Raw genomic sequence first — 12,165 nt, 5'->3', positions numbered from 1 at the left:
AAGATTGCACTGGAGCGTAGAGAAGCCAAAGCACAAGGAAGAATTCAAGATACTAAAGAGCTGAACAGAAGATTCCAAAAGGCTGTTAATAATTAGTGTAAAATAATTACTTCAGAAAAGAATATCATGAAAATGCCACTGAACAGACTGCAGTGTGAGGAAATGTCTGAGCAGTGAGCCCTTGGGGAGTTGGAGATACAGCTTACATGGGTTTTTGCTGGAGCCAGAGAAGCTGCATGTCATTTTTGTTTCTAAAATCCTCCTCTGATCTTCTTGCCCAGTTTCTTCTCTACCACCAGTTTATTCAAGGCTGGGCTGGGTTGAAGCAAGGGATTGGGCATCCAGTTCATGCCACCCATCCAAGATGAACTTTGTTGTATCCAGCCAGCATAATCAAGACGCCCACATGGGCCAATGGGGTCCCCGGCTCCCAATTTCATAGCAGTGTCAATGTCTTCCTTGGATGCATCACCTTGTTCATATAACCTGATGGCTTCCGCCAGGTGTGCCACTAGCAGACGATTGACAATAAAGCCAGGTGTGTGCTTGCAAGAAACAGGATGCTACCCTGGGCTTTGCTAAAATCTACCGGAGATTCAGATGTCTTCTGGCTGGTCAAAGGTGTTTTAGTGACCTCCGCAAGTTTCATTACGGGCACAGGGTTGAAGAAGTGGAGCCCGGCGAATCGATCTTGTCTGGTGGTGGGCATTGGTTATGCTTGTAATTTGCAAAGAGGAAGCGTTGCTGGCAAAGGTTGTGTGTTCAGCATCAAACTCGTCCAGTGTTGCGAAGAGCTCATTCTTCACCTTGTTCTCTGCAATGGCCTCCAGCACCAGGTCTGTGCTGTGGACCACGGATGCTGCATCCGTGCTTGTCTGTATGTTGCTCAGGGACTTCTCAACAAACTCAGCAGCCTTGGGATCCTCTGCAAACTGCTTCTTGGCCCCTTTCTTAGGACTTTTCTCGGTTCCCTTTTTAGATTTTGCCAGGATGTCCTGTGTCTGGTCTACCAACACGACTGTGTGCCCAGTTGTTGCAGCAGCCTGTGTCCACAGCTGACTGTCACATGCTTATGGGTGATTTTTTTGGCCGAGGCCATGGCGGAGGATGAGAAGGACATGCCACACATGCACTGTCTGGTCACGAAAGCCGAGGTGTAGCATCTGTGGCAGTAGAGATCGGCTCAAGTCCCAGACTTTTAGTTTTAAAGCATATTTATGTATGTGTGGCTCTGATGAACTACTGGGTAAGGAGTTGCTCTTTCAACCCAGAGGCAGACACTTTGAATCCACCAGCTTCTCTGAGGGAGACAGATGAGCCGTCTCTTCATTTGAGATTCTTAAAACCCCCTGGAGAGTCAGCTCCAATTTGAGGGCAGTGTCATTTTTGTCTATTAATGTATCCCTACCTTTGTATATGCAGATTTTCTTTTATTTTTTTTTCTTGTTGTGTACTGTTGAGTCAGATCCAACTGGCACAGGAGGAGATTGCCCCTCCTTCTCCAGTGGAGCATCTGGTGGATTCGAACTGCACACCTTCAGGATTGCAGTGCAGCTTCTTGCCTCTAGGCCACTAGAGCTCCTTTTGATCTCTTTTTGGAAGAAATACCTACTATGTGGAATTACCAACTTTCAAAAATAATTTTTTATTGAGATATGAGAAACATAGTAAAGTCTCAAAATAGGTCAGCTCAGTGAACTTTCCAGAACATACCTGGGCAATGTGTATGTGCATTAAGAAATAGAACAGCACCCAGAAGCCCTCCTGGCTGTCATGCCCCGTTCAGCTTACTACTCCCCACTGAAGGACAACCACTGCCCTGACTTTTGCCTGATTTTTAACTTGGTGTAAATACATTCATGAAGTGGGTACTAATCTTTCACTTATTATTTTTTTAAGACTCACCCATATAGTTACACATATTTCCTGTTTCTTTTCCTTACTGTTTAACGCGTTGCCACAAATGACGGTAATACATTTTAAAAAATGTGTTTCTAAGCACAAAAGTGTGCGGCAACATGTTAATAAGGGTTTTCAGAGGCAGTTAATTGTGTGGGAGGAGATTGCCCATCATTCTCCTGTGGAACAGCTGGTGGCCTCGAACCACATGCCTTCTGGATTGCAGTGCAGCTTCTTGCCACTAGGCCACAAGTGCTCCATGTGTGGATATACCACCATTCAATTCTCTGTTCTGCCATTCACGAGCATTTACAGTTTAGGGTTGACTCGAATAATACTGCAGTTAGTATCCTTCTACTTATCTTTCGGTGATAGGAATATGTGTTTCTGTTGTCGGAGATTTTATTTTACTTGGATCCACAATAAACACCTGTGGTTGTATCAGCCAACAAGTCAAAAGGTGTGCTGCATTGGGAAATGAACGCTGTTGAGGAACACTCCAAAATACTAAAGAGCAGTGATATGAGTCCCAAGACTAAGGTGCACCTGATCTAAGCCATGGTCTTTTCGGTTACTTGCAGTGCATCTGAAAGTTGAGCATTGGATAAGTAAGACTGAAGAAGAATCAATGCCTTTAAATTGTGATGTTGAAGAATTTATGCCTTTGAATTGTGCTGTTGGAGAAGAGTACTGAATATCCCTTGAACTTCCAAAAGAATGAACAGATACATGTTGAAGGAAGTCCAGCTGGGATGCTCCTTAGAGACAAGGATGGTGAGATTTGTTCTCACACACTTGGGACTTGTTGTAAGAAGGGAACAGTCCTTAGACGAAGATACCGTATTAGGTAAAATAGAAGGTTAGAGAAACAGTCGTCCAACAAGATGGATTGGCACAGTGCCTGTAACAATGGACCCCAGGAGTGCAGAGATTGTGAGACTGACACAGGTCAGGCAAGGTTCAGATTCGTTGTTTCATGTCACTAGGAGTTGTTGACTTGATGATATGTAGCAACAACAAACAACTTGTCACCCTCACCTTTGCACGTTCCGAGTCCGTCATTCCAGCCATTACCGCAGTCCATTTCACTGAACACCACCCTCACTGGCCCTCGACGGCACCCCAACAAACATAATGTCCCCTTCCAGGAATCGATCCCTTCAGAGGTGCCCAAAGCAAGCGAGTTGATCAGCGTTGTTTCGTGAGGCATCACGTTTTCATTGGCTGCTGTTGTTATTTTTTTTAGTCATCTTCAGGCCTTTATTCCTAGTCTGTGTTAGTTTGGAAGCCCCACTGAAACCTTTCCACCACAAGGGACTTTGCCAGGATTGGAAACGTGGGTGGTGTAACTTCATGCATCACGTGGACTATCCCAGTGAGAGAACCTGATGGATGGGTGGTGATGCTGACGTACGTGAGATCTTTGTAGCTGTGTTTTATTTTGGAAAGGCTATGACCACCCAGGGGTTATCTGTCCGTCCAGCTTTCAGAGTCCTTACCTGAGGAAAGAGGCCAATGGCATGTCCCTTCATGGGTGTCATGAGGTAGAGATAGCTGCTAGGTAGAGACAGTCACAGTGAATGGTTTCTCTTTGGGTTGCTAGCTGAAAGGTCGGCAGTTCGAGTCAGCCAGGCGCTCCATGGGAGAAAGATGGACAGGCCTCCCCAGTAGAGATTTGCAGGAGGGTTGCTGTGATTTGGAAATGACTTGATGACAGTTTGTTTTAGGGAGGACTGACAGAACCTGCTTGGTGCAGTGCTCTGCTGTAATAATGCAAAGGTTGGCAGTTTGAACCCACCAGCCACACGTCGGTAGAAAGATAAGGCACTTCTGCTGTGTCTTGCAGGGTCACGGTGACTCAGATTGGATCCCACAATGAGAGGTTTCTGTTTAGGGCATGTTTTGAGTATCCAGAGTTGTAGATTCTTGAAGAGCTCACAGCATAAGCCGGAGGCCAAAACAAATAAATGAACAGAGTAAGCAGATGTGGAGGTGACCCTTGGTCCTGGGAATTGACTGTCAGGAGATGAACTGCGTAGGCCTGGGAAGTGCTGAGGGGGGGTGGTGGGAGACGACCCTTTGCCAGCCCAGCCGCTGCCCTGGAAAGTGTTTTCGGAGCTGAATCTCGTATCCAGGAATCAGATCTACAGATCTTAAACACCAGGCTATTTGGGACAAAGAGACAATGCTGCTTAGCAGTTCAGGCAGGCGGGGAAGTCAGGCCCAGGTGAGTCTGTGCCCACAAGAAAGAGACTTCTCTCTTCCGGAGACGCTGTGGAGAGGCATTCACAGTGGTCCAGCGTCTGACCTACCGTCATCAGCTGTCCCACAGCACAGCCTCCAACAAAACGTGGCTGTCCCGAACCCCTGCTAACAGAATTGTGTACCTTTATACCAAGAAGGTTGGAAAGCACCAAAGTCTGCATGTGCTGTGTGCCTGGGCCAACTAAGAGGGGTTTGTGGTGTGAGACCTAAACTTCTCATGAGGTTATAAAAAAAAAAACACAACACCCCAAAAACCCAAACCAAAAACAAAAAAAAACAAAAACATATCAGCAGAGCTTTCGATAGTTCCGTGCGTGCTAAGTGTGTCCGTGACAGGATCAAGTGTGCTTTCGTTATTAAGGAGCAAAGAATTGTTGAGAAAGTACTGAAGGCACAAGCACAAAGTCAGAAAGCCAAATAAGAAATGGTGTGTCTTTAATAAAATCATACGACTTGTAAAAAAAAAAATAAAAAAAGAGACACTTTGCTTTCTAGGGAAAATTCTCAAATCTAGAAACTGACAGGGAGGCCTTGTTTTTCTGGATCTCACAAGCTTTCTTCCTTTGGCGAGGTGTGATCTTACCGCCTTTTCTGTCACTCTCTATTAATGGAAAATATTTGGGTTTTCCTTCTCTGACAGGCTTCGTCCTTACACAGGTCCCCAGGCTTGCAGGGGGCACCTGATTTACTCACAGGGCTGTTTGGAAGATGGTGTTAGAAGGTGCATCTAAGTGTAGAATATTCTGGCTGACAGACCACAGTGTTTTGCCATCAGAGTGGACGACTTGGAGCTGACCTGCCAGCGGGTTTTCAGAGGCTGTAAATCACACGGGAGGAGATTGCCCATCTTTCTCCCAAAGGTCCGGTGGTGAATTTGAACTGCTGAAGAAACACCACCTTTGGATTAGCAACACATCTCCCTACAGACTGCACCACCAGAGCTCCTAAGACCTAGGACCCGCAGTGCCCAGTCTTGAAGTGACTTTGTGTCAAAAATAGTAACAGGAGGAAAAATCTCTTCTCCTATTCTTAGGTGTTTGCAATCTAGCAGAGGAATCCAGAGACAGCATCCATAGAAACAGTAAGCTAAATGCTCGTCTTTGTTTCTCCTCGGTCCCCTAGGATCCCTCTATCATCACCACCACAGGCCTCTCACCACCTACTTGAAACCCTTCCCCTGGCCCCATCTGTCCACCTCCTAGCATGTGGCTAACTGAAGCCTTTTCTTCCGCTGCCGGCAGTCCATCTTGAGGTGAGGGAGGGAGAAAGTGGGACAAGCAGATACAAGATCAACTTCCGTGGAAAGGAGAAAGGTTGAGAAAACAGCCTGGTTGGCATTTGTCCCATCTCCGGAAGCGCGGTCATTAATAATGGCCGCATTGTTGTTAAGGGAATCAAAATGCTTAATCCAGGAAGAACTGGAAACTTGGCCTTTGCTTTTTAATCCAGAGCACCGTTGTGTCATAGTGAGTGATGATGATGTTGTTATATGCCATTGAGTTGCCTGCGACACATAGCGACTCTAGGTACAACAGCCCTAAACCCTGCTCTTTCCTGTGTCAATTTCACTGTCTCCGACACACCCATCCCTGTTACTCAAGTCACTGACTCAGTCCACCTCATAGGGTGTCTTCCTCTCCTGTGCTGTCCCTCCACCCTCCCAAGCATGACGTCTTTTTCTGAGGACTTGTTGGTCCCTCCTTGCACCATTGTCCAAAGTATGTCAGACAAAGCTTCATAATCCTTGCCTCCAAGGAGAAACCTGGCTTCACCCTCTCCAGGGGGAAGCTGTGTGTTCTCTTACCAGTCCATGGTACAGTCTATACTCTTCTCCAACACCACAGCTCAAAGGCATCCATTTTCCTTCTGTCCTCTCTAGTCATTATTGAAGTAGGGATGAGGAGGAAGTGAATACATACAGTCTCCCTCTGATAAAAGAGCCCTGGTGGTATAGTATGTTATGTTTTGGGATGTCCACTGAAGGGTTGGTGGTTCGAATCCATCAGCTATACCATGGGAGAAAGATGAGCCAGTCTGCTTACATGAAGATTTTAAAGCCTTGGACACTCAGTGGAGTATTATAAGTCAGAATCACCTCGATGGCAGTGGGGTGTTGGTGTGTCTGATCTCGGAGTGCCACCTGTGTGGTTTTAATGTCTTTCTCTCTCTCCTCCTCTTCACAGTCTCCTCCGACCAGATTGAGCAGCTCCACCGGAGGTTTAAGCAGCTGAGTGGAGACCAGCCCACCATTCGGTAAGATGTGCCCCTGGGCTTGGGCTCTGGGTGGATCTGAGACCCGTGGGGATTTCTCTTTCCCTGAGTGGGGAGGGAGGAGCCCTGGTGGCACATTGGTTAAGGTCTTGACTGCTAACCCAAAGGTGAGCGGTTTGAATCCACACATACTGCCCGGGAGAAAGCTGAGGGAATCTGCTTCCGTAATGGTCACTTCCTGGGCAGCCTGGGACACATTTCCTCTCTGCCCTGTAGGGCTGCTGGGAGTTGGAGTCACTGTGTCAGCAGGGATGTGGGAAGGCAGGGGCTCTGGAGGGAACCATAGGTTGTCCCATTACCTGAGCCAAACTTGGAGTTTTGGTGTTTTGTATTGTTTGTGTTTTTTTAATAGACTTACTTTTATAAGATCAATTTTTTGCTTGAGGAGGGGAAGGATAGGAAGTACAGAACGTTTCTATATACCATTTTCCCTATATTTGCTCTTATGATTAACTTCTTGCTGTCATAGGGGACGTTTGTATAGCCGAAAAGCCAATACTGATATGCTGTTATTAACAGAAGTCAAGGTTTACACGGGGGTTCTCTGTATTGTGTCACTGAATGGGTTTTGACAATTGAGAAATGTCACATGTGTACTGTACAGTTGTGCCCAGGACTTTCATGCCAGAAAACTCCCTGGATTCTGCCCATTTATTCCTCTACCCACTCCACCCCCGTTGGTGGCAAGCACTGATGTTTGCAGTTTCCACAAACATTGCCTCTTCCAGAATGTCACCTACTTGGACTGGTGGCCTAGTGGGTAAGGACTTGCACTGCCAACCCAAAGGTAGGTGGTTTGAATCCACCAAGAGCTCTTTAGTGGAAAGACAGGTAGTCCCTTGCCATGTGATTTACAGCTTCTGAAAACTTGCAGCAGGGTCACCTACGAGTTGACTCTGAGTCAAGACATCAGTGAGTCTGAGTATTGCTGAGATTTTACAGCATAGTTTCAGGTTGCTTTCTTACTTTTACCAGTGTGCCCTGAAGCCCTTCCAGGTATTTCCGTGTCTTCATAATTTATTTTAATTCCTAAATAATACCCAATTGTATGGATATATCACAGTTTGTTTGTCCATTTACCTATTTAAGGATATCTGGTTATACCTGATTTGGGGCATTTGTGTTTAATATTGTATAAGGCTGCAGTGAATATTTCTGTGCAGGTGCTTAAGTACTTGAAACGACTTAGCCCCCAGAGCCATGACTTATTCCTTTCACTAGGAGAAGGGTGCTTAATCTTTAATGCTCCTTGACGTCTTAGCAGTCCTGGCCAGCAGGTGGATTGTCACCAGGTAGCTACAGACAAGGCTTGCATCTTGAAGTTTAGTTGTTTTGTTTTTTAAATTTTTTTAACTTTAAATTTATTATTCATTTCAGTAAAAATTTATAGACACTTTGGATTTCTATTCATTCATTGTTGTACATTTCTTCCCTCCCAAGCCGCCCCCACAGAATACTACCCTCTTGGAAAAGTAAAAGAAAAATTCTTTCATTGTTTTACAAACCCTTCCCCAGGTCCACTCCACCATGTAGCCATTGCTCTAGACTCCTGTCATGACAAAAATACCTAATCACATATCCCTTTTAAACAGTTTTCTCCCTCATCTGTTTCAATGCAGTATACATTATTGAACCCATCTTACTTAGTCTCTCCCCAGCCCCAAGGTCAGTCCTGTTTAACAACAGTGGCACCATGCAATATTTGTCCTTTTGTGACTGAGATACCTCACTCAGCATAATGTCCTCCAGGGTCACCCATTTTGAATAATATTGCATGAGTTCCTTGTTTTTCAATGCAGCATAATATTCCATAGTGTGAATATACCACAGCTTCTCTACCCATTCGTTTGTTGATGGGCACTTAGGTTGTTTCCAACTCCTTACTATTGTGAACAAAGCTGCGATAAACATGGGTGTGCATATATCTGCTTGGATGTCAGTTATGGTCTCTTTGGGGTATATTCCCAGTAGTGGAATTGCTGGGTCAAATGGTATCTCTATTTGCAACATTTTGAGAAAGCGCCATACCGCGTGCCACAGTGGTTGCACCATTTTACACTCCCACCAAAGTGAAAAAGGGTTCCAGTTTTTCCACAACCTCACCAGCCATCTTGAAGTTTTCTGGCACAAATACTCCAACAGGTACAGCTTCTTAAAATCACCAGTCAACGCCAGAATAAGATAAACAGCTCAGTTGAAAAATGGGCACAGGATATGGATATGAACCAACACTTCACCAAAGAAGGCATTCAGATGGCCAACAAACACAAGAAGTGTTCGAAATCCCATCTCTAAGAGAGATGCAAATCAAAACAACTGTAAGAGATCATCTCACCCCAGTAAGAATAGCAAAATTCAGCAGAGCAGCAAGCAGCAAATGCTGACGAGGTTGTGGAGAAACTGGAACCCAAATGTTGAAAATAGAAATACCATTTGACCCAGCAGTTCCACTACTGGGAATATACCCTAAAGAGACCATAACTGCCACCCAAGCAGATATATGCACACCCATGTTTATTGCTTTGTTAACAGTAGCAGAATTGGAAACAACCCAAGTTCCCATCAACAAATGAGTGGATAGAGAAGCTGTGGTATATTCACACAATGGAATACTATGCTGCATTGAAAAACAAAGAACTCATGAAATATTATACAAAATGGGTGACCCTGGAGGACATGAAGTATCTCAGTCACAAAAGGACAAATACTACATGGTGCCACTGTTGTAAAACAGGACTGACATTGGGGTTGGGGGAACCTAAGAAAAGAGGGGATAATAATGTACATGGCATTTAAACAGATCAAGGAGTGAACTGTATAAAAGGCATATAGGATTAGATAATATTTTCATGACAAGATTACAGAAAAAGAAATGCATAGTAAATTGGACTGTGGACTTGGGGAGGGATTGTAGAACAATGAAAGAATTTTTTTCTTTCTTTTCAAAGAGAAAAATGAACTGAGGGAGGAGTGAGCAGGAAGGAAAATGTACAACAATGAATGGATGTGGAAAAAATGGGAAGAATATGCTGAGAAAAATATATATTATTAAAAAATCATTATTTTATTATAAATACAAAAAAAAATCACCAGTCAAGGTGGAAGGTTACAAGCAGACAGTCCTCTCTCATTGATCAGGAGAATGTTCTTAGTAAACAGATTAGATTTCACCTAAATCTTATGGGAAACGGCTTTTAAATATCCTCTTTCTATTGTCTGTTGGAACAAAAGCATCTTGTTAACCCAGAGTGTTGTATTCTCTTCTGTGCGAAGAGCTCAGATTCTGAGGCTCAAGGCTCATGGAGCCTTGGGTTTCGATTTCATTTTGTCCAAGGTGGCATCAATGGTAATCAGCCCTTAAATCTTGAACTCTGAGCAGCTCATCCACCATGCTTGGCAAGGAGAGAATTAAATGAACACCGTGGAGCAAGTTGCCTAACAACTTGGCAGGACAGGGCAGAAACTGCCCCAGAGTTTCCAGACCATCGTACATCTTTACAGAAGCAGCCAGCCACACCTTTCTCCCGCTGATCTGTTAACAGTCAACTGCTTGCATCACAAAAGCACCAGAGAATGCACATAACAGAAAAGCTGCCTGTCTTCTCATTGGCTTTGATGTGGTCATGTGCCCAAGTGGAAGCCAATCACATTCACCAGAGCCAGAAATATAAATTCTGGGAGGGTAGAGCCACTCACAGTTTGACAGTGGCCAGAAGTGTAAATTCGAAAAGGTGAGTTTCACTCACAAATACATTCTCTTCTCTGGGTGCCTATGACTGACCACTACTGCTGGACACGCCCTGCAGTTTACAGTGGGAGTGGACAGCATGGCAGCAGGAATCCCCTGTATCCAGCACACTGGCCCTTAGCCCTGTAACAGGTTGATTAGACACACAGGAGGATTCGGCTCTGGCATGGCTTCCTTGGGGATGCGTAAACGGGGTGACCTTCCTTGGTTGAGGAGGTTGTGAGGGCACTACCTTGAGGTGCCCATGCCCGGGGTTGGCTGGACATGGAGGAGGGAGGACGTGTGATTGGCAGCTCCCTTGACTCCAGCATCTGAGGTCCAGGCTGCAGCAGTGGCCTCGGTCCGGGTGGACAGCAGCGCTTTGGGGATTTGAATGTGCTGCATGCATGGCCTGATTCTTAACTGTTATTAGGTGACTTTGAGTCAACTGCAACTCACAGGGACTCTGAAGACAGGGCTCTGCCCTGCACCGTGCTCACCACCACCTCCATGTTCAAGCCCATTTGTTAACAGTAACTGTCAGTCTTTCTAGTTCAAGGTCTTCCTCTCTTTCACTGACCTTGTGCTTTCCCCAGCACTAGAGTGTTATTAGAATGCATTGTTTGATGGAGTGAGGTCCTAAACTGCATTTCTCACAAGTGGTGGCTTTCAGGGAGCTGCGGGTCCATGACTGGGCTCTGAGTCTTGAGACCCCAGAGTGGTGAGCACGGGGGTTCTCTCAGCAGACGCCCATTCCTCCCCACCCCATTGGCCCGTTAGCCACAAGCACCCCTACCTTTCCTCCACCCGCCCTCAGTGCCTTCCCGTGATGAAAACGGGAAGACTGACTGACATTAGATACCAGCTGTACCTAACGCCAGGAGCTCTGTTGACGTAGTGGGTTATGTGTTGTGCTTTTGAATGAAAGGCCGGCAGTTCGAATCCACAGCCACCCTGCAGGCGGAGGATTGGCATCTTCCCCTGTAAAGATTTACAGCCTCAAAGATGCAGTGGGAGGTCACTGTGAGTCGGAGTGGACTTGATGGCGGTGAGCTCTCAATACCTAACTTCAGACAAATTCAATGTAAAGACAGACTTGGGAATGAAATTCACACCATCCTATCTTAAAATACATTAAAGAAGTACTTCCAGATATGTGAAAGCATTTTTTAAAAAATTTTTATTATTTTGTGTGTGTGTGTGTGTACCATCAAATCACATCTAACAGGTACAGGAGGAGATTGCCCCTCCTTCTCCCGCAGAGCATCTGGTGGATTTGAACCACTCACCTCTGGGATTGCAGTGCATCTTCTTGCCACTAGGCCACCAGAGAAAGCATTTTTAACACCATTATATGAATGTCATTATTGTTTTTTGTTTTTGTTTCTTGAAGACTATTTTATAACTTTATTTGATAATAAGCTATTAGTTTTCATCCACATTGACGGTCTGTAGATTTTTGGAAGTGGTGACAGGTACATAGATAACCAGTATGTACTGCTTGCTTGGGGAATCTTCATCCTCATGACGTTTTCTGGACAACCGTACACAGATGCAGTATGGGGCATTCCTTATTCCTTTGGCCCAGACAGCTTTGCTCAGCCTGGTGTCGATGCGAACATCTGGTGTTCCCATCTCCTTCAGCGCAAATTTCTGGATCTCCTTCAGTGCCCAAGGAACACGCTTCTTAAATCCCACTCCATGGATGTGCTTGTGAATGTTGATGGTGGACTCTCTGGTCACCACTTTGTTGACGGCAGAACGGCCTTTTTTCTTCTCACCACCCTTTTTTGTGGGGGCCACAGTACCGGGACTAGGCTGGAAAGAGAATGTCATTATTAATAACGTGATGACGGTAATAATGTCCGATGCCCATCACAAAGTCAAAACACTCAAACTTGTCACTGAGTCAGCATCCACTCACTCCTAGCTGAACCCCCAGTGGGTTTTCAAGGCTGTAAATCCCATGGGAGGAGGTTGCCCATCTGCCCTCCCAGTGGATG

General features: G+C 45.4%; 1 protein-coding gene and 1 pseudogene across 2 annotated transcripts in view; one reads left to right on the top strand and one right to left on the bottom strand.

Annotated features, from left to right (window-relative positions):
- TESC (tescalcin) overlaps window positions 1-12,165 on the top strand; it is a 70,844-nt gene that overhangs the window by 29,089 nt on the left and 29,590 nt on the right. For both annotated transcript variants that reach the window (XM_006890401.1, XM_006890400.1), the window contains exon 2: window positions 6,348-6,417. In XM_006890401.1, the coding sequence (XP_006890463.1) occupies window positions 6,348-6,417 (70 nt within the window). The remainder of the gene's footprint in view (window positions 1-6,347; window positions 6,418-12,165) is intronic.
- Window positions 252-3,421, bottom strand: LOC102855232 (annotated as a pseudogene).

The sequence above is a fragment of the Elephantulus edwardii genome, unplaced genomic scaffold, assembly GCF_000299155.1.
Source record: "Elephantulus edwardii isolate Elephantulus edwardi_28Jun2011 unplaced genomic scaffold, EleEdw1.0 scaffold00089, whole genome shotgun sequence".
Lineage (NCBI taxonomy): Eukaryota > Metazoa > Chordata > Mammalia > Macroscelidea > Macroscelididae > Elephantulus > Elephantulus edwardii.
The sequence above is the reverse complement of the archived record's forward strand: the minus strand, read 5'-3'. Positions and strand labels throughout refer to the sequence as shown.